The 27043-nt window shown below is 42.4% G+C and overlaps 1 protein-coding gene across 2 annotated transcripts in view; it reads right to left on the bottom strand.

Moving 5' to 3' along the window:
- LOC135482669 (SKI family transcriptional corepressor 1-like) overlaps window positions 1-27043 on the bottom strand; it is a 149056-nt gene that overhangs the window by 15655 nt on the left and 106358 nt on the right. For both annotated transcript variants that reach the window (XR_010446254.1, XM_064762920.1), the window contains exon 5: window positions 24876-24950. Coding sequence is in view for 1 of the 2 variants with exons in the window: in XM_064762920.1 (XP_064618990.1) it covers window positions 24876-24950 (75 nt within the window). In the remaining variant the exon portion in view is untranslated. The remainder of the gene's footprint in view (window positions 1-24875; window positions 24951-27043) is intronic.

Genomic DNA, 27043 nt, shown 5'->3' on the forward strand with positions numbered 1-27043 from the left:
TAGTGTATAGTCATTGTCAGTTAGTGCAATTTGTGGTTTATTCGCGATTTGGGACCAGTGGATATCAGTTTTAGCGTGTCGTCCTTCTCGTAGGTGTCACTACCGTACAGTGTGAAATACTGGATCCACTCACCAATAAGATCCCAAGCCTGACAATACCCAGTTTGTACCATCGGTAGAGTCTAAACAGCCGAACACAATAGTAAGCCTTTCGCAGCCGTAAAAGGGGTAGGATATCTATTCAAGTGTTAACAACGTAATCGTCATGAATAGTCTTGACTCTACAGCGGAACTTTTCATATTACAATTAAAAACAAATAATGGAAGAAACGAAGATAAAATATCCCACCTCTTTTGCCTACTATTATGCCCGGTTGTTCAGGCTCTACCCATCGAGGCGGTAGCAGACATCGGGTATTATCTGGCTTGGGAGTTTATTGGTGAGTGGATATAGTATGTTGTCTTTAGTTGTGACGTGGACTGTGGAGACAGCTGTATGTATTGTCAAGTTTGTTTACTTAGGGTTTCTTTATTTTTGTATTTCCAGTTAAACCGTTATTGTAAGATCAATATCAGGAATAAAGGGATCTGCCAATGAGGAGTAACATCAGGTGTCTAGTGTTCAATCCTGTCTACAGTCGAGTTGTGTTTAAGTTGTGAGCCACAACATCGTTTATAAAAAAAGATCACAATCCAGTAACAGTACTCTAGTGTAACACAAGTCAAGGGTGCAACATGGAGGGACTAGATATGCTTATGTCAGATGAATCGTTACGGCGCTGGCTCGAAAGCACGCAGAAAGAAATGAACATCATCGCACGTGAATTGCAAGAGGTTAGTGCTACAACACCTGGGCTGAGAAATGCCGGTATTAGCCCCATCGCTCCTGCAGAACTAAAACAGGTCACAGATCACCAAGATCCACTCCCAGCGATGGAAACTCCGTTCGACTAAACGTAAGTCACCAAGGCCACTGCCACCTGAACAACAACCGGGTTCAGTTGATCAGTTTAAAGAGGAGTTTGATAAATGACAGAGTCGTGTCGAATCGGACGATGGTTTAAATAGGCAAGAAAGCCGTATTGAACGCTATGGATGACTTACTAAATTAAGTAAAGCCTGACTGGCTGTACAAGGTACTGACATCCACAGTTAATATTTTGGGAAACATGTTGGCCAACATGTTGTCCAGGTGCGATGTTATCGAAAATGTTGGCAGTGTGTACAGTTCGGAAACATTCGGTAACATGTTGGCCAAATGTTGCTCAAATGTTGTCGAAATAATACAAAATCAATTTTGTTGCCGAGATGCTAATGATGTTGTCGAGTTTTATCCAATCAGAAATAGGCCACAAATCACATGATCTACCCTGAGCCATGTGATGTAGTCAAAATGGCAGCCTCAAGCAAGGAATGGTTACTGAGTGAAGTTGAACAACTTATTGCAGTATGGGAAAGTTGTGCCTGTTTATGGGATGTAACATCCATGGAATATAAAGACAAGAACAAAAAGAAAGCTGCTATTCTAGAAATAGCTACAAAATTTGCCCCATGCTGGTGTCTCATATAAATCCATGGTCTTGTCCACACTCTTTTCTCATCTTTACGTCTTCTTCGCCGTCTTTCAATCAGGATACGTAAAATTATGGCAGAGCCATCGACAATACATCCTCTTCTCTTGGAATCTTCCATTGTTTATGAATTATCCTCCAAAATATTCCCTCCAAATCCTCATTTCTCGGAAACATTCGACAACAAGTTGCCCAACATGTTGTCGAATGTTGTCATGTGTATACAGGGCCAAATTTTCGATAACATCGCACCTGGACAACATGTTGGCCAACATGTTTCCCAAAATGTTGTCAGTGTGTACAGAGCTTAAACGACAGGAACAACGGTCCAGAAGGAGGTGCCGGATGTGTGCGAGGGAGCTCAGGGACCCGCTATCCCTGATCCTGCCTTGAACCCTGAGTCAGCACTTAATAGCAGTTTAGCGAAGTTCGTAGACACCATGAAACAGTTAGCCGTGAAGTCAGCATTACCTCCCCTTGAGGTAGTAAAGTTTACGGGAGACCCGTGCCAATACAATAAGTTCATAACTACATTCAACTCCATGGCTAACTCTCAGAATATAAATGAATCGCAAAAGATGGCTCGACTCATGCGGTTTGTGGACGGTTGTGCCATTCTTGAAGCGTAGGTTCTGGCGGCCGCATATGATCACAGAAGTATGTGTCCAAGCTTTAGTTGAAGGTCCCAGCACTGCGTCCAGTGATGCTGAAGCGTTAAATGAATTCGCCGACAAATCCCGAACCGTACTGGAGACATTGATATCAATTGATGTCCTTGGGGTAAGAAAAAATCTCTCTAAAATGTCTCGGAAGCTCCCACTGCCGTTGCAGTGTAAATGGCGCGACCAAGCGCAGAAGAAAAGAGACTTTGGTGAGTCATTAAAGTTGCAGGACCTGGTCAAATTCATTGAAAGGTCAGCCGACGCTGCAAACGATCCGATCTTTGGTAAGGTTGGGAGATCAAGAGGGATAAACCAAAGTTAAGCTTACAGACCGCGGCTGGGCCAACGAAAGAAAAGAGAAGAAACTTTTCAACCCAGGTTCAGGCTCAGAGTAATCCAGCTCCAGGAAAGAAGGAGTCTGCTCCGGGGCGTAAACGGGAATGTTCTAAATGTAAATCGAATCCTTTACTCAGAGAGTGCCCAGACTTTAAAGCATCTGAATATAAACATCGAAGCATTGTAGCAAGGGCAAACGGTCTTTGCTTTAACTGTCTTTTTAATGGCCATTATCTTGCAGACTGTAAGACACCCCCCCCCCCCCCCCCAATGTACTGACTGTACTGGGAAGCCCCACGCTTTGTTGTATCGCGAAACTGAGAAGCCTAGGTCCGTGAACAACAGCAATTGGCTCTGATATAGCAGGCTCGAAAGTCGCCCTTCAGACAGTGCCCGTAAGGAATATTGGGCCCAATGGTAAGAGCATCAAAACATCTGCCCTCTTCTGCCAATGAGGAATCCTTTTTGATAACAAGTTAGCCAAGAAGTTGAACATTAGTTGTGATCATGATGGGCAAGAACTGTTGAGCATTTGTACTACGGCTGGAGAATCAACAGTCAAGGTTGGTAAAAGTGTGTTGCAACTAAAACCAGCCATGGGTGACACCCCAGATGGGCTTGCCATTAATGTACCAGTTAAGGCAGTTGATGACTTCAACATGGACACTAGCCGGCCTGCTGATATTCCGCAATGGTCACATCTGAAAAGAATAGCCTACCATAGGTAGATGAATACCAAGTCCACTTGCTGATAGAAACTAATGTACCAGCTGCGCAAGTCCATCTAGAAAGCCGGATCGGCGGAGAAAACGAACCTTTTGCTGTGTGTACAGTGTTGTCAGTATTTGGTCCCTTGGAGGAGGTCAACCTAAGAACAAGTTCAAGATCAATTTTCTGAAACGTAAGGGAACGGAAAATATTGAGTCGCAGGTGGCCCAGTTCTTAGAATTAGACAATGTTGGTGTAGCAGAAAGGAAGGGAATGGCTGTTGAATATCACCGTGCGCTGAAACTGTTGGAAGCCTCAACTGAAAGGATTGACGGCATGAAGTAGGCAGGTTGGATAAAGCTCCAAGCCTTTCATTCGAGGAAAAACACTCTATGACCATACCTGCTTAATATCATGCCAGTGTACTGAGTGCAAGAGACTGTCACAGAAAGTTCGGTCATACCGGCCGGGAGCATATCTTGGCTGAAACACGCAGAAGATTCTGGATCGTTTGAGGGAGGCGCCTAGCAAAGCAGATTGTCCGAGGATGCATCATATGAAGTCGCCGAAATACCCGAAAAATGGACCAACTCATGGCTTCACTGCCCATGTAAAGGCTAGTCCCATTTGAACCAGCTTTCAGTAGTAGCGAAATCGATCTGTTTGGACCCCTACGGGTCAACTGGGGCCGCAACGGTACAGCCAAACGCTGGGGCTGCATGTTTACTTGCCTCAATACAAGATCTTTTTTCATTGAGCCTGTACAATCGCTGAGTACAGATGACTTTATTCTCGTGTTGAGACAATTTATAGCAAGAAGAGGTCCTCCAAATGAGATTTTTACCAGTGCCGAGATAAAACTGCGTGAAGCGGTCAAAAATTGGAACCAAGACAAAATCGAGGTGACGTTGTAGCAGCAAAGCGTCACTTGGATCTTCCAGCCGCCGACAGCCGCCCACATGTCGGGAGTGTGGGAGCGCCTCAAAACTGTTAAGAGACATCCCAAGGCCTTGTCAGGAGACAGGCTGCTGACTGAATTTGGTCTTCGATCATTTCTCGCTGAAACTAACGCAATCATGAATGGTCGCCCGCTGTGTCATTGTGTCAGAAGACCCGCAAGATTGTGAAGCACTAACAACATATCATTTCTTGCTTCACCGGAAAGTGACGGGAATTCCACCGAGATTTTTCCTGAAACAAGACTATTTGCTGAAAAGAGAGTGGAGAAAGGTACAATAGCTGCTAGACCTCTACTGGAAAAGATGGCTGCGGAAATATCTCCCCGAACTGCATCAGCGAGAAAAATGGCGACACGGAAAACGTAATCTCAGAGTCGGTGACTTAATCCTGCTGGCGGAGGACAATATCAAAAGAGGACAGTTGCCATTAGGACGTGTTACTGAAGCCTTCCCTGGGACGGACGGTGTTAGAAGATCAGCGTCAGTAAAAACCACGACCGCAGAATTCCACCGACTAATTGCCAATGTTAAGTTTCATTCAGGCTTTGTTTTCTAGGTCATATACTTTATGAGCGAGACCTTTTAGGTTTGGTCTGGCCAGGTTCTTTTACACATATAATTTGATAATTGTGTTGAATGGTTTCAATGCTGTACCTGAGAATAAGCAAAACAGATTAGTTCAAAAAACCTCTAACTTAAAAACCAGAAATATAGCCTTTCTTCCGGCATCTGTAGATCAGGGACCAGTCTACCGATTCTGACGATTCTTGTACCACTGAACTGCATCTGCTCGCTACTACCCAATGGTATTTACTTCTTAGTCTTTCAGTTAAGCAATTCATCACCATGTTGCATTGTATGTACGGCTGTTTTTACAACTGAGCCGAATTTTGAGGCAATGGTCCTGTTGACAATGTGTTCTTTTATCACCCTATGTGCCGCTAGTGTACACTCACATGAGTAAGTAATGAGTGTTGCCATGGTAGAGTGTAGGCCAATCCAGTGGGTGGGTAGTAATACGGAAATTAGCAATAATAGTTCACAGTGTTTAAAAATTGAATCTACTTTGATTAGTTCAACATCAAGGTTATAGGTAAAATGTGAAAACTTTGTAGTGTGTGTATGTAGTATTCGATGGATGAGACACCTTTGATACAGGTGTATTAGTTTATAATTGATCATGACCGTCATTTATCTGTCATCCCGCAATCATTTCAGGCCAGGTAACCATTGAAATGTGACGTTGGTTGGAACAGTGACAGAACATTCCCTTCTATTGTATTTTGAGAACTGTCCAAAGTCTATCGGCAGAGTTGGGTGTATACAAAACAAAGACCTAAGACCCAAGACCCAAGACCCTGCCCCTGAAAAAGTACAAAACAAAGACCCTTAGTGGTATAAAACAAAAACCCTGCCCAAAATCCATTTTCCCTCAGTTTCCGTCAAAACTGCTGCTACTCTTTGACTCAGTCAAATTTTTCAAAGGTACAAAACAAAGACCCATAGTAGTATAAAACAAAGACCCTGCCCAAAATCCATGAACGCATCGTGATTATGCCATTAGAATTTGGTATGTAGGTTCTACCAATCCATATCCAACATTTCCTATGGAAATCGAATGCATCTATAGCATTCCCTGTCTCTACAGGGTTAAGAGCAAAATATGCATTGGGCTAATGTACGCAAAAATCATCTACGTACAGGAAATTTCTCTATCCTGTCACTGAAGGCCACTAGGTCTCTACAATGACTCAATCATCCTTAGAACAACCCATTTTACCTCAATTTTCGTCAGAACTGCTGCTACTCTTTGACTCAGTCAAATTTTTCAAAGGTACAAAACAAAGACCCATAGTAGTATAAAACAAAGACCCTGCCCAAAATCCATGAACGCATCGTGATTATGCCATTAGAATTTGGTATGTAGGTTGTACCAATCCATATCCAACATTTCCTATGGAAATCGAATGCATCAGTAGCATCTATACAGGGTGAAAAGCAAAATATGGGCAGTTTATTCATCCACTCTAAATGTCCCAAACTGAATGTCCCCAACCACTAGAGCGGCAGTTATAATTTTCATGTCGGATGACTTCGAAGCCCGTGGCCAACAAAATTGGGATATTCATCTTGCCAAACTGCAGACGAACTCGGCCAAAATTCATATTTTTCCTACAAGATTAAATTGTTTTCCTTTGCGATGTGGATTACTTTGATTTTGTATGCCTATACCTCTGGTAAAATCTTAAACAGCACTGAAAATTACATCTGCCAATTTCTACCGAAGTAACATGATCAGACATTATGCTTACGTCCTGTTGACAACTCTACTATGGATGATTGAACCAACAAAGCAATTTTCAATGTCTTAAAAAGTCAAGGCTATTTACTCCGTTTCCTTTGTGAAGAACACGTGACTATGTTATCATCGATTTCAGCAACAGCACCTTCTGTGATTACTGGAGTATCTGTCAAGGATGGGCTTTAAGAGGCAGAGATACTGGGTGAATTTTTCTAAAAACTTTACATGGCCAAGAACAGCGTTGTAAGAGCTTGGTGAAATGACATGGTATTCATATTACATTACTTTCACATTTATCGATGGTTTGCAAATCTTTATGCCACTTGTATAGCTAATTCGGCCTACCAGCAATTTGGTGCGGACAAAACCTCACAGCAAGTGGGTGGGAGGAGTTATGTGTGTTGGTTCAGTGTATATATGTAAATCAATCTATGCGCGCTCTATTGGAATATTTTGGCACTTTGTACTCCTCATGACCATCACACTCACTCATGACAGGCAGTTTTGGCCAAAAACAGATGTGCATATAATGCCTTCTTGTGAAAGAGTCTTTTATTTAATGTTTGAATTGCCCTGCTCGGCTGTAAGGGGAGAGCATTAGCTTCACGTTGAGACCATAATCATTACAATCATCTAAAAACTGCCACCACAAGGTAGGGATTGAAAAGTGGCAATTTCATTCAAAAATTGAGAAAATCCAAGTCAGAGGTTTTTTTGAACTAATCTGTTTTTGGATAGACGAAGGTGGGGCTGTGGCGAGACTACCTAGATCAATAATCCGTTACTAGCTTATGACTTATTCGCATTGCAATTGTCAACTGTTGAAAATATCAAAAGGGCTGTATTGGGATTCTTTACTCCCAACCGATTGTGAATGCTAAGAACACCTTATGAAAAACTGCTCGTTCCTGTACGATTGGAAAGAACATTTCTCGAAGATGTACGTCCTGAAGAGGAGGCTAATCTTATTGACATAATTCTCGCACTACAGAAGCTAGACAAATCGGATGAGATACCTCTTATTGTCATTCCGGCCATTGATCTAGGTCTGTACCCGAGGAACTTAATACAATATCTGACGTCGATCGTCTGGCAAAGGCCAAGGACTGTATTCGCCAACTGCAAGATGCGGTAACAAGAAATTCCAATGACATTCGTATAGTAAACTCTAAAGGTATTGATCGGAGTCGCTAGTAAAACGCCGACTGCATTTAAGCCCTCCAATTTGTGGGCTGATATAAAAACTCCTGAATGGGATGACGATGCCTGTTCGGGAAGAGCTAAGAATAATGAGTCCGTCACTGCTATTCCTCGTGAAAATGTTGAGGCTACGAAAGTGTTTTCCTTTGTGGAGGTAATGATATCCAACAGCGGTAATTCTGCCTAGCCATCCTCGCCGGGTATTCGTGGTCGTGGCAGAGGTTGTTGTAGCAGGCCACCTTATAACGTTAGGGTGAGTTCTAACCTAGCTATGCCCCCTGAGGTTCATTGCCTTAAGGTGAGCAACATGTCGTAGAACACAAGTGTTCAGTCAGATGGTTTTACATCAGTGAAGAACAAAAGGAGTGAATGGCAAAAGAAACGTGTCGTGATGGGTTAATCTCATGCTAAAAATTGTGTTCTGAAAGGTGCAGCGGAACCGGACAGGGACTTAATCATGTTACTGTCTTCTCCCACTAAACCAAGCGCCAGGAAAATGGCTCGAAAATGACTGAGTCCAGAAACATGGCAGTCTGTAGTTTTTTACGGGTGGGCTGCAAACCAAACATTCAATATGACAGCCAATTATAGTGATCAATGGATATTGGAAGACAACCTTGTAAATGTTGTCAATTCAATAACGCCTGGTCGCGGCCAGGGCCAGTAATCTCTGCAGTTAGGGTGATGATTATTGAAGTTACGAAAGTCTATTACAAGTCCATGTAAATGGTTGAGCGATCCAGCTGAGTTTTTCAAATGAATTTATTTTATCTGATCGATTATGGAATAGCTTTCTTGTGGGGGAAATCCAATGAAGGGAACTTTCGTGTCAAATGTCATAATTGTTGACTACCATCTTGCTTTGACCACGTTCATCTGGTAAGATGCACGCAATCTGATGGATTTTGAGGGTAGGCCTAGAAGGCACCCTGATGATCTTAACGTATTGAATGGAGCATGGAGATGATGTTGACAGCCCTGACCCTGATACCACTACTGATGATGATGATGATGATGATGCTGATGATGATGATGATGATGATGTAGATGATGCTAACCAAGCTGTATCGGGTGCACGTAGGCACCAGAAAAGCTACAGTCTCAATCAGAAGATTGACTTTATCGAGACATACCAATTGGAGCATGCTATAGGATTACATCATGCTGAAACTGCGACATCCTTTGCTAGACACCACCGCATAGCACCGCAGACATTTAGACGTTGGATAAGCACACATGATGACTTGTTTGCCCTCAGAGATAGATCAACTCAAGACCATAGAAGACGGAGGAGACAATGGCAACACGGCACTGATGCACAAGTAGTGTTTCTTCAAGCATTCTATTCCTCGCTAAATGAATTTCCTTCTTTGTTGGCCTATACTGACTGGAATAAGTCCGCTTCTGTGTCATGGACGGAACAATAAGTCGCATGATACATCAAAGCGACTGACCCTGACCATGCCTTTAACAATATCAGTATGATTGTTCCTGGGACCCTTATTCCTAGGACTAACATTTCGTTCATACCTGTGGTCATCACCAATCAATATTTCCTAAGATGTTATACGTGTTAGCTTTTTTGTTTCAGCATACTCGCCCGAAATGGAAGACAATTTGAACACCTGGTTCCTTGAGCGCCGAAGACTTGGTTTCCCTGTTTCCGGTGAGGATATTAAAGGGCAAGCTGGAAGAGAATTTCGGCAGTGGTGGGCAGAGCTTCCGAACGAAACAAAGGCCGAAAGACAAGAACAGAGACCCCTGCGAAACCTTTTCCATGCATCTGCACATTGGCTTAGCAACTTTATGGAAAGGTGAGCTTTATTCCTCTGTTGCATGGATCGGCCTTAACGTACGGAATGGATTGTATTCGGTGAATTTTAGTAATATGCAAATTCAATTTTAGGAAACAAATCAGCTATCGAAGGAAGACCAAATATTCAAGGGGGTTACCTGACAACGCCCAGGCTTTGGTTGCCGACTACCGGGGAGAGTTTGCCAACCTCATCAGAGACGCTGATTTTGATGTCATCATGAACATGATCATGAACATTTGATATGGTGCCAAGATCAACAATGGAAGCGACTGGGTATCAGAATGTTGACATTAGATCATCCCAAGGCAACCCGAAACTTGGATGCACGGTGACTCTAGTAGTTACGACAGATGGACGAAAAGGACGAGCCGAGGTATACTTCAGAGGCTTGGCACCAGATGGTGACGTCATTCGGCAGCTTCAGGCGGATGCTCCAGACAATGTGCGAGTGAGTATTGGCATAGAATACAAGTCCGTGGTTGTAGTACAGGACATGTACCAGATGTCATCAGTGTTGTCATTGACGATCAGACATTCTAGTTAATGGTAGTATTTTTTAGGAAAATCAATCGCTAATCGAGTGGTTGCAGGCCCTGATTGTGCCATTTGTAGCAGGTGCCACGTTCCTGTTACTTTTAGACATGTATCCGGCGCATCGAAATCAGCAGTTTCGTGATGCAATCAACGCAGAGAATGGGACAGACACTTTTATCCCAGGACAATGTACTTCGCTGCTGCAGCCCATGGACTTGACCGTGAACAGGGACTTCAAGTGTCACCTGAGGACCATTTGGAAAGTGTGGAAAATCGGCCACATCGATGATCAAGGACAGTGTGAGCGGATCACCAGGCGGGAAGTGGTCAGGATGATCAGCCTCGGCTGGGAAAGGGTCACACAACAGACGATTATGAACGATTGGAGAGCCAGTGGCCTAGTTCCTGAGGACAATGACGAAGTCGGGGAGGGGGTAGAGATGGTAAATGGTGAGCTTGAGCAGTTTGTTGAGGGGATTGAGTTTTCGGAAGGAGAAGAGGATGATGATGTTATTGATGATGACGTGTAAACCCCGTTTGGATAATAAAATTGATTGGTAAATTGATAAGTAAATCTGTGATCTTCTTTAATTTATTCGTTGACAACAAGACTTCTTTATTGGGACATTCTGCAGACCCATGAAGCTGGCTTTATCATAGACCCCATATTAGACCCCATATTAGACATTTCTGGTCAACCAACACTATAGGCATAAAATGAGGACATTAGTTGTATTGTATTCATTCATTCAGTACAGGACTACCCCATGTCAATGTTCATGTCTTTTATCCACTTACGTGGAAGGCAATGGCATTGCCCACGAAAAGGGAGTCAATTATCAGCTGTGGCTGTTCTTTCTAATGTTCGCCTGCCACCAGTCAAATCGGCCTATTCATTTGGACTTAGTCATTTTACGATTCAGCCGCGCTCGGTTTAGTGGGAGAAGACAGTATATATAGGAGTGAATGGCAAAAGAAACGTGTCGTGATGGGTCAATCTCATGCTGAAAATTGTGTTCTGAAAGGTGCAGCGGTACCGGACAGGGACTTAATCATATTATATATAGGCGTGAATGGCAAAAGAAACGTGTCGTGATGGGTCAATCTCATGCTGAAAATTGTGTTCTGAAAGGTGTAGCGGAACCGGACAGGGACTTAATCATATTATATATAGGAGTGAATGGCAAAAGAAACGTGTCGTGATGGGCCAATCTCATGCTGAAAATGGTGTTCTGAAAGGTGCAGCGGTACCGGACAGGGACTTAATCATATTATATATAGGCGTGAATGGCAAAAGAAACGTGTCGTGATGGGTCAATCTCATGCTGAAAATTGTGTTCTGAAAGGTGTAGCGGAACCGGACAGGGACTTAATCATATTATATATAGGAGTGAATGGCAAAAGAAACGTGTCGTGATGGGCCAATCTCATGCTGAAAATGGTGTTCTGAAAGGTGCAGCGGAACCGGACAGGGACTTAATCGTATTATATATAGGAGTGAATGGCAAAAGAAACGTGTCGTGATGGGGCAATCTCATGCTGAAAATGGTGTTCTGAAAGGTGCAGCGGAACCGGACAGGGACTTATTCATATTTCGTCTTGATAAGGACACCACACCTGACGGTGTTAAAAAATTTGGGAAAAATAATGTCTTCACTGTTCGCGGTGTAGAGTGTCTCTCCCATGCAAATGCCAAATACAAATCGTTTAAGCTCACTGTTCCTAAATCTCAATTCCATAAGCTCTTTGATGCCTTACTATTGCCAAGTGGAGTTGGCGTTCGAAAATACATTGCTCCGTCAAAGGAGAGGGACACTGAAACTAAATAATGATTAAAATTGAGAATTACATGTATTACTCTTTTACTCTTTTACTCCACTACTACTTAGCACGATGGTTTCTGTGACTTTAACTACATATAACAGTAACGGGCTCGGCCCTGGCCGCTTGGTATATATGGCCAAACTTCTGGTAAATAGCGATTTTTGTTCCTTCAGGAATATTGGTTATATGATCAACAGTTTCATTTCGTGAGGCTTATTATAAACCGCGAGATGAGAAATCGTGAAATCGCGAGATGAGTAATCAGCATTTTCTGGCACAAGATTTTCTACTTCCCTGGACCATGACAATCACCATTTCAAATGCTGCTGTCCACTTCTCCATTCAATGAAAGTAGGGCCGAATACAATGCAAAGGTTATATGCAACTGCATGCTCATCTTGACCACAAAGGTTTTTGCAACTTATCAAGATATATTTTGAGTTAAATATCACGAGGTTCAGGATGCTGCATTTATCAAGATTATTTACACGTTACGCCTGGCGGCACAAGTCACCATACACACGATTGACCGATAACACAGGGCATGCACCTGGTAAACATCTGGTCATCCCTAAAAAATAGAACAGGATAGTCTGACCATCGAAACTAGGCTATAAATTAGGTTAAATTCCACACATTGCACTGCGGAGTCTATTTCAATGGACCAATCTAAACAAGGATAGCTCCCTACTACGGCCTCGGTCTCATGAATGTTCGCCTTTTCAGGTTCCATATTTGCAATACGTCCTGTGGCGCACGGTAATCTCACCGTGGTTGGCATCTCGCGATTTTGCATTCCACATCTCGCAGTTAATAATAAGCCATTCCCTGATAAAGGAATTAGGTTCTTTAGGCTGCCGTGTGAATTGACATGCGAGATCTGGCATGGATGCTGATGTCCTTCTAAAGGGGATACCCTACGGGGGCTCGGCAATTTTATTGGATTCGGGGATCACGGCTCGAGTGACCTCCGTTGATTTCGTCTGCACCACTCGTAGGGTGTGCGCGGTTTCTGTGCACTATGAATCTTTTGATGGTGATATCTTACTGATCAACGTGTACATGCCTATTGATGATGATGATTGGGCCCAGGTATATCGTGATGTATTAAATGAATTGGTACAGTTGATGGAATCAGTGAATTGTAGGTATGTGATTTTTGCTGGTGACCTTGATACTGATTTTACCTTTATCAATTCAACGAACACTGCACAATCACAAAACTTTTTGAGGGCTGAATAATTCTTTTGCGTTTTGAACTCTTTGAAGGCTAACGTGGACTACACTTTTGAAAGTAGGATAATGGGTGCCAGGTCGCTTATTGATCACTTTTTTGTGCCTGAAAATGTGATGGATTATATCACGTCATACATGCTGTTACGCATTCTGTTGATGATTTTTCCGATCACTCCAGTCTCCATCCTTTAACTTTCCTATTAATGTTGGGCCTAGTGATAATCGTGGGTCAAACCAAGTCCCAACCAGATGTTGATACTTTTTGTTGGGATAAAATGTCGGATGACGCATTCGTCAACTACAAGCTTACCCTGGTAACACTCTTTGATGGGATACCAGTCCCTTATGATGCCCTCACATGCAAGGACCTTTTTTGCCAAAATCACGCCGCTGCGTTAATGATTTATGATAGGATATATCGAGCTATTTATAGGGTGTATTCCTGTTTCGCCTATTCCTGTTCCGCCTATTCCTGTTCCGCCTATTCCTGTTTCGCCTAATTCCTTATTCGCCTATTCCTGATTCGCCTACTTCCTGTTTCGCCTAATTCCTGTTTCGCCTATTCCTGTTTTGCCTAATTCCTGTTTCGCCTATTCCTGTTTCGCCTATTCAAATGAATTGCTAACCTCCCCACAGACGTAGAAATATGAACCGTCCCTTACTATAGTGTTAAAGGCTATCATTAAGAATAAAGTCTGAAATTTAGCGACATCTCAATTATCTCAGTATTATTCGGAATAACTTTGGAAAATTATACACAGCTTACATCGGCTTATGTTTAAGCTTATTTTAAAAGGCAAGAAATAAAATAGTAAGAAAGTTTTACCCTTTCATTAGATTTGAGAAAGGTTTCTTAGACCTGCATTTTATATTGTGGATTCTCTTTCTTTTCTCTTAGTCAGTAACTCGCTTCGTGATAGAAAGAATACCTATAGCTACATTGTTCTTTACTATGACATGGGTTTTAAAGCTGATTTTGATCAAATAATTATGAGAATGTACAGTTGTATGTATTTTTATCAAAAACTCATGAATTCCTGTTTTTATAAAATAAGCGACTGCTTTACTCTACTTAATCTATTAGTTTTTACTGTGTGTCAGTATGGTCATATGGTCAAATAAGTCCCGGACTGTCCCCGCTTTCAAGGTGACTCTTTCAAAACGGTCATGGCATGGTTTGTTAACAAAGTTGATGGCATTTGATTAGTCAAATTGTCATCACATCGTTAACATCATCCAATTGTCCCCTCACATTTTCCCCATAAAATGGACATGCATCCCTAAGGTTCCCCCTGGGAGAGTCGATTTATTGAGGGGTACTGGAAAGTAGGCGAAACAGGAAGTAGGCGAAACAGGAATAGGCGAAACAGGAAATAGGCCAAACAGGAATAGGCGACACAGGAATAGGCGGAACAGGAATAGGCGAAACCGGAATAGGCGAAACAGGATTTTTGAAGGCGCAACAGTAATAGGCGAAACAGGAATAGGCGAAACAGGCATAAACCATTTATAGGGGCTGCAAATACCCCCAGCCAGCGGGCTACGAATACCCCAAGGGTACTTTGTTCAGAAAAGTGTATTGAATAATTTACTTTTGATAATCACATCAAATGCTGCCTACAACATTCCCTACACTAAATACTGATCACCTGAACCAAGTTAAAAATATACTAGCATTGTACCCGTGGCGCAGGCAGGTTCAAATGGGCTATACCTTGAATAGATTGAATTGCAATGAAAATCTAATGCAATATCAAAGGAGCAATATCGAAGAGACAAATTAAACAAACCATTTGTCCACAGACTCGGACCTAGCTGTGGCGTGCTGTATGCCTGCATAAAAAGTATATCGATGATGAGGCAATGTGAATATGCCTCGTTCCTTAGTCAGCAATATGCCCCTTTTTATACGGAGAAGAAGGAGAACCCAGATAGGCCTTCACATGTCGGCCTCCAAATGGCTCGGACCAATTGCACTATCACTACTATAACTTTAAAATGCGTGCTCCTCCTACATGTAGCATGATCTCGGGCAAGGCACTTAGTCGACAGGCTAGCTAGAAGTCCAGCACCGTGAGCAGCTCCTTGATAAGGCCATGCCAAGTTCAAAGTGCCTCTTCAGATCAAGTTTTGAAAGCTGTGGTGAGCACATAAACATACCATTGTAATCTTAATTCGAAAATCCCATCATAATCAAGGGCTAGCTCTGGCTAAAACAGTACCAATATACAATAGACCACCAATTTGACCCCAGCTCCTTACTGCGGGAAAACCCAAGTCCAGCAAACAAAAGTACCAAAAATACGTTTTTGTTTACATTGAACTGCACACATGCGTTTGTTTACAATTTCTTTCCCCGCGCAATCTCGAAGATCAGGTGACCTGCAATCGTGGATTGAAAATAACATTAACCTGGGTTCAGCAGGTCAACAGGTACAGGCTGTTCCAATCATCTCCTTACAGCCAGCCGTTCAACAGGTAATGTTAGTCACCCAACAGGGAGTGCAGGTGATTGATTAAGCCCCTGCATAACTAAACAGCAATGACTTGGCTTCTGTGAGTGGTAAGGAGAATTGACAGTATCCGATTTAAAATCCCTCATTACTGCTCCGCTGAAGTAAATTTCCAAAAATAAACATAACGTTGCATCAGGATACCATATCACCTGCAAACGTGCAAAATTTCGAGACGAAACACGACCCCCCAAATGGCACTTTATCGAGCCGCCTTATAGTATTATGATATAGATCAAAGCACTATAAGGGTAATGCGAAAAATTCATACTTGCATAAAGTTCGATTCCAACTTTGTTTGTGGATGTGTCTGATTTGCTTACTTCTAGTAGCCAAAGCTCTTAATACATAATAGGTTGCATAATCAAAAACTATGCCGTGATACCCAAGAGTCACCTCTTTCATCGCAATGCTTGGGTTGGCTGAATAATTCGGCTTACTGGACTTTGCGCAACGAAACGAAACGAGCGAAATGGGGGAGCGACCATTATGTTTTACCCCGGTACTCTAGCCTGAAAATTTGTTCGGACCTCGATCGAAGAAGGTACGACAAACAATTAATTAATCAAACCCTTATGAGGTTCATTCATTTGAAGTAGAGAGGGTAACGTACATTGTATACACAAATCAAACACACACGCAGTGCTTGCATGCATTGCAGAGAACGGCTTTTGAGTGATGACCCACACCCACCCAGGCAGCTGAAACACATGTCTTGTTGGACATGCCTACCGATTTTTACTAAATTAAAGCATAACTTCATCACACTTTTCGGGGTTGAAAATGTACTCACGTAAATTACCAAAATTACATGCCAAATTCGCACATGACCTGTTATTTCTCAAAGCTTGGAAGCTCAAATGTCTGAATGTAATGTATGCGCGTAATGTACACTCTCAGCAAGCGAATAGTTGTGATCGTCGGTTTTTGATACGAATTGTTTCCTGTATGGCCGTTACAAGCCGTTGTCTGAATATGGTGTGAACCTGTTTACCGTTCAATGCTTCTCCCTGTGACGCTGTACCCGCAAATGTTCAATGAAAAACATGCTGGATAATGACTTACACGGCTTTTTCGGATCGTAAACATAGTGGTACCCGGGTAAACTGTCTTTGCGTTTGGCCTAATTTTACAACGATTACTCCCCATGTAACCACGATCTAGGATCGACAGGCTGTGTATTATGAATAGGAAAAGTCACCAGGGACCATTGCGTAGAATACTTTTTTGGCGAAATATTGCGCAAAGTCCAGTAAGCCGAATAATTCCATGGTTACCAAAATATGAATCAAAAACATTGCCAGAGGCTACAAATAAACCAAGGCTACAAATACCCCGTTTTACCTTATATACAGGGTGGATCAATAAAAAGGTAATCCTGAAACAAACAAATTTTATGTGATAAGCATTAATGCCGTGGATATTTCATTGCATCTATGATAAAGTGGGAGTTAGGCGCCCTTTCCATTGATGTCTTCATATCACCCATGCACTAACGGATGACTGCACACCATTGTCTTGAAAATGACATGCAGAAATCTAATTTTTCCAAGTCACCTATTGTATTATTTTCATGTTGCGTTATGCAGGCGTATCCTAGGTGCATTTTGAGCATGAATTAAATATGAAAGAAGAGTGTCTTCCCATATTATCAGTTTATTGAGCGCCAACACCTTCACACACCTTATTAAGCGCCTCCACTTCTTTGAAAACAGAGTTCACAACGAGGTCGTATGACTTGAATTGCCCTTTTAACCATTGCCGAGACCTTACGAAGAATGTCAACCTCCTGCTGAATTAAGATGTAAGATGATAGCTTTGGAGCGTGTCATGAAGTTTCTACAATCCCTTTAAAATTAGTCTGAATGTAGGATGAGTTTTTGACGCCGTGAAACAGGGGGTTGTTAGGCAGGCCCTTTTGACTTAGGGGGCAATTGATCAAAGCCTTATCGTGTCTCCGCTATAATGGTGCAGAGGACAGCTGTGAGAACGAGTAATTTGATAATAGAGAGTGGCTCAATAAAAATGTTGCACTTACAAAATGGTTAATATCTCTAATAATTTTGGCATTTACCTCAAACATACTGTATAGTATGCGTTAATCGGTCGGCCCGCAAAACTTTTTCGAATGGAAAGTCGATGAATATCCATGTGCTAAGTCTAGTTAAGTTGATTACGCATCTCTCCATACAACAGCATGTCAATTCTGATGGTGCAACATATCCTTTCTTGTAGCGAGTAGGCCTTGAAGAAATGTGACAATATGGAGAAAAGGTCGGATGAGCAAGGCCTCTGTGGGCGCATGTTTGCATTACATTCCTCGTTTGAAGACGAAACAAAGATGATGTCCGGCGTGAAATTTGAAACACTCCTCGTCATTCTGGACAGTTTCGTATTAGCTATGGATAATGGAGTAGATGATGATGTTGATATCCGACCTGCTCGCCGTTACCGATCATACTCTCTGGAAGAAAAAATCCGTCTATTGGATGACTTCAACAATGAAAACATAAGGCAACCTCGTGGCATTTCATTGGCTCAGTTTGCAAGGAACCATAACATTCCTCCGATTACTCTGCGTTAATGGCTGCTGGAACAGGATAACTCCGTGAGATATCATCAAGTCACCAGTAGGCAGTCGCAGAGGCGTCGGCAGAGACAAAGAGGCATCGGTGAGTGCTACTTTAATCCCCCGCCCAGCATAATTGGGTTGCCAAAGTTGTCTCCATTTTGCATGTTCCTCAGAAAATTTTTTTTCGATGATTTACCCGTTAGCTTCTTGGCTTCGGTGAAGAAGTAGATGCGGCAGCAGTGAGCAACGGCTTCATCCATTTGTCATACAAGGTGAATCAAAGGATAGAGTTCGTTGGAATATGGTTAAGCAAATCACTCCCTTTCAGCACTCAGGCCAGAGGTTGACTGATTGGTGCGTGAGTGGATGGAGGCCAGACGACAACGAGGAGTACCACTCTCGGGCTAAGACCTGATGATTCAAGCCCAACGTTCATTCCTGGCGTGGTGGGATGAGCTTTCCCAACAGCAACAACTAGAATACCGTGAGCATCGGCCTCAACAAGCTGAATTCAGGGTGTCCAAAGGTTGGCAGACTGGTGTTCTCTCCAGGAATGGCATAAGCTATCGGAAGCAATGTAAAAACTCCTCAGCTATCCCAGAAACGCGGATGAACATGTGCCCATTTTTAGCAGGAAGTTGCCCAGACTGTTGGCGAAAATGGGATAGACCTTGTTATTAGTGAGGTTTTGCAGGCTAACGTTTTCCGTTTACGATTACGTTTTCTAAGAGCCTCTAAGGGATTTTTTTTACGCATAAATCGCTTGCTACGCGTAAATGAAATTACGATTTAGTCAAAGCCGAGCCTCATAGCTTGTGGTCAATGGATTCAATTTGAATTTTAGACACTCTTAAGCTAGATTTACATTTATACGTTTTATAGTCCGTATATCGTATGCGTTTAACGCATCCGTCCAACGAAAGTTTTTCAACACATGCTTAACCATTTGCGCATTCACATATCTCCGACAACTGCATAAAACGGGTGCGTTTAAGCGCATACGTTGGTCGAATCCAACGCATCCGTGCTATCAGGTACGTGAACGGATAGAAATTCCTTTGAAATGACGTCATTTTGGGATATACTTTCCTTGAAGTCGACCCTTGTCTACGAAACCATGCCGAGGAAGACAGGGTTGAAAAAAATTTTCGTGGAGGACTTGGTGAACGCTGTCCCAGATCGTCCGTTCCTGTACAATCCGAAGCATGCTGATTACCACGATTCAAAAAATGCTTTAATGCATGGGAATCTATAGAAAAGTTTTGCCCTTAATAAAGCGCTCGATATTACGTATAAATGTGTATCGGAAACTCGGATGCTGGAAATGGAAACGTATCACGCATCCGTTTCAACGTATACATGTAAATCTAGCTTTATATGAGTATATTACCTATACGGTCCTAAAATTTCAAGAGGAATCTATGGCGCATATATACTCTACCCTCGTCTGTTCATTATAGCTTAACATTAGCATAACAGTATAACTTCTGCGTCGTTTTGGCAGAGGTTCTTGTTATTGACGATCCATCTTCAAATTTGTGACATTAGGGAGATAGGCCCCCAGTTTTATGGTGACATGATGGCCATGACCGTCTGGGGAAGAAAATGTGACAAGTTCGTCCTAACAGAAACTGACAGGATCATCGCGTCCGCCGGGCCAGGTCAATAATTTGTCACGTAACGTTCTCACATAACGAAATGGTGAACTGAATGACCCGCAAAACCGCGCAATGCTCTTCTTTGCACCGCAGACGATCGCCTCATCTTGGATGCTCAGCGGTCGGCAGGACCATGCAGGACCATTCGGAAGCTACCGAAAATTAGGTCTTTAAAGTCCTCTTCATTGTTGAAGAATACTGATGAATTTGACTATAGAGCCCCAAGTTCACAGTACAATGATTCATTATTTCTGGCGCACGCTGTATAAAAAATCGCGAATGATGACAGGGCCAGCGCTTGCCACAAATGCCTTGGTCAGCGCCAGTTGAATGCACATCAATGGCCGAGAATAGTTCCATACCTGAATGACACCGGCAGGGGCTGGGCCTGGAGGCCTACCTGCATAATTTGAAAGTACCCATAAACAGACGAGGATAGAGTAATTTAGCGGTGGTTAAACTTGAGTGACAGATCAAAGGATTTTCAGCCGTATGAGAAGCCTCACGTCAGTCGATGACGTTATTACGGGCCATGTCGATTTAACGGAGTCGACGGAATCAACGGAATCAACGGAAACTCTACGGAAACAATGCTAAAACTGCATAAAATCGCTTGACAATTAAAGAATGTTATTACTAACAATAAATACAACATTCCCAGGCTATTAAAATGTTATAAATCGCTATAGTTATCGTTATATAGAAGTAAATTGATCCCCAGACCAGCTTGTAAAAATTTACTTCTCGATAACTATAGCTATTTATAACATATTTATAACAGCCTGGGACTGTTGTATTTATTGTTAGTAATAACATTCTTTAATTGTCAAGCGATTTTATGCAGTTTTAGCATTGTTTCCGCTAAGGGAGCGAAACAAATTGAAGTACGTGCTTCTCGTGGTAACTCAAAATCAGGCTGCACTGTCACATTGGGTATAACAGTAAATGGCAGGAAAATGCCTGCGAGTGTCATCTTCTAAGGCCTAAGGGCAGACGGCGCAGAAATTGAGGGTTTGAGGGAAAATGCTGCCAACAACGTTCGTGCATCGGCGTCTGAGACGGCCATGGCGATTTAGCGGATCCTGCAGATTCTGCGGAACCTGCGGAATCTGGGCGGAATCAGCATTAAAACAGCATGAGAATATCGATATTATGATAAATTATCCTTATAATAAATATTCGTAATATTCCATAACTGTTAAATTGTCTAAACCGCTAAGATTATCAAGCATTTCGGAAAAACCCCAACATGCATGAAAAAAATGTCTGCATTCTATTATCGGACGATTTCCACATTGGCCGTGATCTATGGTCTCATTAGGGAGTTTTTTTTAAAATTCATGCGCCCCCCCCCCTCACAGTAGTTCCTAAAATCATTGATTTCTCGGTCCTCACAGTATGTCAGTGTTGATTCAGCAGTTGTTTGGGCAAAGACATGTTTTTTTTGAGTTTCTGAAACCTATAGCGCTACTCAATAGGCGGCTAACAAGAAACTACGCATTTTACTCTTGTTGCCAACGTATGTGTACACTGAACTTGGGATGTGCGTCGGCCCCGTGTTGAAATGCCGTCCAGTGCCAGTTGGTGCATTTTTCGCTGATTTGTGCAAAATTCAACATATCTCAAAAGTTCAATGGTTGACCCTCGATTTTTTTTGATTTTTGTGTAGCGTAAGCAACTGTCTTTCATGGGAGAATGGTCACTGTAAGAATTATTCAGGAAGAAATGTATAATATTTGGGGGTTTGCGTGATTGTCCGGCCCAATTGGCAATATTGCCATTTGGTATGGTGAACAGAGCTATGAGCAAATGCGACGCTTATGATTTATTTAAAGAAATAAAATGTCCGATTTAACATTCTGCAGAATCAGGGGAATCGGGCGTTTCCAGTGATATACGACACGACTGGGTTGTCCTCATGCATTCACTTTGGAAACGCATTTTAAAATAGATGTTACGTCCTGTTAATGGGACACGTCATCATCGCGTACATTTGGGAAAAACTCCCTAACGAGACCTATAACCCAGGCCGAGTTGGTAGGCCGAGTTGGTAATAGGCCGAGTTGACCCGTAATCGTGTAAGTCGTTACGCACCCGAAAAACACACGTCATTTTCGCTCATTCGTTAATTTGTTAATATCGTGGTATTTCATTGCATTTTAGATGTAAGGCCTTAGTCAGAAATTACTGTAGGCCTATGTTCAGGTCTTGAGAGCTTATTATGGCACATGGGCCTACTCGTGGACTTTTTTATAGTCATTTGGATTAAATGCCAATGCCAATAGGCGAAACGACTAATTTTTGGGTAAAGTGACTCTCAGACACTCTCTTGATTTAGCTTGATTACATTACATCACGGCGCGGGCACTTTCAGCGCCACCACGTTGGGCCTAATAGTATTAGGCTAAGTTTGGAGGCGAAAAGGCTGGGGGCGAAAACGTCAGGGAGCGAAACGACCGGATACCCATAACATAGAAAATCCGCTGCAGACCAGATTCCGCAGGTTCCGCAGAATCCGCAGGATCCGCTAAATCGCCATCGCTGTCTGAGACGGGTTGGGCCATCTTTCAGGGGTGAACGATTGTCTCATTCCCCTTGTAGGGGACGAATTTCCGTTCCTGTTGATATGGGACATGTTCCCGGCCCATCGAAATGCACAGGTGCATTTTCACATTGAAGATGCGCGGGGTTTTGTAGAGATAGTCCCAGGGAGATGTACCTCGCTGGTTCAACCCCTTGATCGAACAATCATCCGATCCTTTAAAATCAACATGCGAAGAAGGTGGAAAACCTGGAAAATCGACAACACTGATGAAAATGGTCGTTGCGAACCTATAACCAGACAGACAGTTTTGCAAATCATAAGTTACTCCTGGGCCGCCATAAATTAAGAGGCAGTCCACACGTCCTGGCGTGCATGTAGGCTGTTGCAACCTGATGAACCACCTGTTCCAGAACACGTTGACGAAGTTATCGTTGATTTCGATAACTTTTTTTTTCGAAAATGCCGAAGACGATGGTCTTGAATTTATAAATTTAGATGAAGATTTAGACCATGATTTGGCGTAAACCTACCATATACCCTGTTTACAATTCTTTTTTGTGTAGAAATCCTGTGACGAATGGTCAAAGTTTCAAGAACAAAATAGAATTCATGAAAACAGGTGTCATCAGTTTTCTTCAACCCTACTACTGCCAGGGGTTAATGCAGTTCAGCACGATGGTCATTCACCCAAGCAGTGAATGCAGACGAGTAGGCCTGAGCACTAATGAAATTGACCAGACCACTATTTTCGCGGATGACGGGTTGATTAATAGTTACCTGAACCTTGATATTCAACGACTTTCCATTCGAACAAGTTTCGCGGGACGACCGATTAATCCATACTATACAGTATGTATGTACCTGAAGAGCAAGCTCTCTCGAATAATTTGACAGCAGGAGATTCAAAATCATTCCATGGTTGACTGCGCAGGACATATTTTATTGACTCGTGTGAAATCTGACTTGCGCCAACATTTCAATGGTTGAACAGGGCAAAAGACAAAGAGGAAGCAATCTTTTACATTTTAATTTTATTCAAAGTGGAAGATTGACATTTAACAGATTCATTTTGTAATTTTCGTATTTGTGTTCAACTGTGAATAAAATTAAATGTTGGGAATGCTTCCTCTTTGTCCTGTTTAACCACTGAGAAGTTGGCACAAGTGAGATTTCACATGAGTCAATAAAGTCCTTTCTGGGCGGTCAACCATGGAATGATTATGATTCTGCTGGTGTCAAATTAATCGAGAGAGCTTTCTCTTCAAGTGCATATGTATGTTTGAGGGTAAATGCCAAAATAATAAAATATATTAACCAGTTTGTAAGTCAAACATTTTTATTGAGCACTCTGTATCTTGAGGCATTGGCAGTTTGGAGGGGCGACAAGGTATATCTATAATCAAGTTTGGTATTTCGTGCTAACCTATGTATAATTTGAGGTATTTTCGGTTCATTTTCCTCCAGGATGAGGTCGGCAGCGTTAAGCTTATTATTAAGTTTTTTTTTCTTGTAGTGACGGGACACTACTTTGCCCTTTTGCCGGAGTGTGTTTCTGTTTTAGAGTTGGGTATAGTCTAATACAAAAACAAGTGGAAATTGGCGATTATTGGCGATGTGCACCGTACGGCGTATGCAGAGAATGCCTCACTTCGATGTGTGCACTGGTGGTAATGGGTCTATTCAGTAGAAGATCCAACTGCCCATCACGAACAATCCCGAGAGCTCGGCTTTTGTCTTACTCGGGAATGTACATTTGACCCATCAGCTTTAAGAGTAAAAAAAAACAAAAATATTTTGAGAGAAAAGTTATTACGCGAATAGTTATTTTTATTTCATCCGATCTGATTACTTAACACAGCAAATATGAGTGTAAGGATCGTTGTCACTTGACTTCAGCTCTCTGAACCAGAGCCGTATCCTTAAGACACTTGATGAGTCCCTCGAACGGCGAGAATCTTCTTTACCCTGCCACCATCGACCATCATCACTTGACACCATTATCACTATCGAACCAATTCGACAAGCACTTAATTAAACACCCTTCATGGAAACAGGTGTAAATATCACTATATTTGCATGCTAATGGTTTATCTATTGCTATGAATATTTCTGAATCGTTCAAAACACAGGTTCGCTTTTATTCCGGAATCCGTCTTTTGGTATTATTATTTTATTGTGAATATGGCACGCTGACATGGCTGATGTGTGATAGTCACAAAATAATCTCAAAATTCGTCATTAAGCCGCAACAGTTCTTTTGAATATGTACATAACTAATGTCATCTCTGGTGAAGGGGTTGGAGGCGCACTCCGTCTTGAGAGCTATACAAAAAATGTTCAATAAGGTGCGCACTTGGAGCCATTATTCTTAATGTAAAATATATCTTATATATAATATGTTGCATCCACAATGATGAGAGATAAGATAAGACCCTTACCTTGGATGAGTTTGCATTCTTTTTCAAGGTCCCGGCGAGTTTTGACCTGTCGACACAATTCCTTCAAAATCTCATCTGGAAGAAAGACATCAGTGAATAAGCACATAGTCGTATTGTTGAAGTAGATATACAGTGAACTGTCTTTAGGGGACTCTAACATGGGTGGGTGTGTGTGTGTGGGGGGGGGCAAAACACCTCTTTCGCCCTCTGCTCTTACCCGCACAGCTTGAGCTCAAACCGTGATCCTTGGAACCAACATGCCAGGTTACTCGGCCGGATCCTGCATGCTGTTAGTTTTTAAAAAACAGCACCACAACTATGAGGGCGGACATACTTTTGACATCAGATTGACTAAAAAAGATGCAACTTTCATGAGCACATCTGTGTAAAATTATCATCAAACTCCTGCAAGTACGGGAACAGCAGCCTGTCTTGGTAGGTTGGTACAGAAGCTGAATTTGCTGTTTTTTATTATGATGTCGAGCGTGGAGCCACATAAAATATGTTGATTCGATTATTTTCCAAGGCAAGGATTGCATAAGCGAGAGGAAACAATCATCTGTGAGTTGTGTAAATATCAGTCACGTGGGCTAACCGGGTGTATCATTCTTATCTATATTATATTATTACTAGATCCGTATATGGCGTTATTTATTCTATCTCCTCATTAACCGCTGGTTGGAATTGCTCAATTTTTTAAGTCTGAAGTAGAATGGCCATGCAAAGAACTTCAGCTATGTGTCGAATCGATATTGTCAGCGCAAAACATAGTTTTTCGGGGTTTTACCATCTGAAGGACGGTGCTGCGATCAGCGAGACGAAGATGAATCCCCCGGTACGGTACCAACGGAATCCGCCCCCAGCTGTTTATATTTCAACAATACAAAAAAAAGTTTCAAAGTTCGGTGCATTTCTGAGGACAGTTTCATACAGTTTACATCGTAATTCGAATTATTTAATGCCTCGACACACCCGTATTGCAGTTTTCATTCGAGAGTCTGCGATGTGTACGTGAAGTTACTGATGATGGAGGCCACTTCAACGTGTGTTTCCTTCCATTAAACTACTGTACTCACCACAATATGTGGTTTCCCTTTTTATAGTGTCCGACAATAGAACCTTATCCATGAGGCATAACAATCCTCGACGTGCCTCCAAATACTCAACGATTGCAAATTAGATCTAACTAACTCCCACAACTGGCCTTCCAACTGTCAGGAAATGCCTGACGTGTTCTTCGCCTAAGACACTATTCAAAAGAATTCAGAACAAAGTTATGCAAATAACAAATTTAATCCAAAACTCCGTATCCAGAATTGGTGTGACATCACGTGCAGGATCTCATGTTAGTGAAGATGTGGGGGCAATTGGCTATGAACCAACAAGAGACATGCACATGATGCCGATCCAGGAATCGCTGGGCGGAAGGGGGGAGGGGCAACAAAAATCCGCATAGCTGAGGCGGGCTCCACTTCCAGAGTTTGCCTTCGCACTGCGGGCTCCACTTCCTTTCTCCTTCGCTGCCTGAGTTTGCCCTCGCTCCGCGGGCTCCAAAAAACCAACTGATTTTCCCTGATCCCCGCTTGTGACGTCATCCAGTTAGGATAACTCCGTATCCAGAATTGGTGTGACATCACGTGCAGGATCTCATGTTAGTGAAGATGTGGGGGCTATTGGCTCCCCACCATCACTTCTTCGTGCCACTAGAAGTGCCTACCTCTAGCGAGGAGAGTGGCCCCATGATTTTCTATGTTAGAGTTGATCACCCAAACCTAAAAAACCCAACTCTACGATAGAAGATCAGAGGGCCGATGTAAAATAAGTGATGTCGAGATGTGATATATTTTCTTTCTTTTATTTCTTACAAAATGAAATACAGTTTCCAATACTAATTTCTTGAGTAGGTGTACATTTACACGTTGCTTTACACATTTTTTACCGAAGAAAGCGAGAGCTAACTTCTTATTAGCCCGTGCCTTTCAAAATTTAATCAATGTCATCCAATCTTGGATATCTCCAACTCATATATCTCGTATGTTCCATTCGGGACTAGGTGGAAGAAAACGAATTACAAGGCGAGAGAATGTGGTAGCTGGCGAATAACAGGTAGAAGCGACATTTGTCGAAATTACCAGAGTTACAAAGCCAGAAAGAGCGTACACCGTCCG

The sequence above is a fragment of the Lineus longissimus genome, chromosome 2 (genome assembly GCF_910592395.1).
Source record: "Lineus longissimus chromosome 2, tnLinLong1.2, whole genome shotgun sequence".
Taxonomy (NCBI): Eukaryota; Metazoa; Nemertea; class Pilidiophora; order Heteronemertea; family Lineidae; genus Lineus; species Lineus longissimus.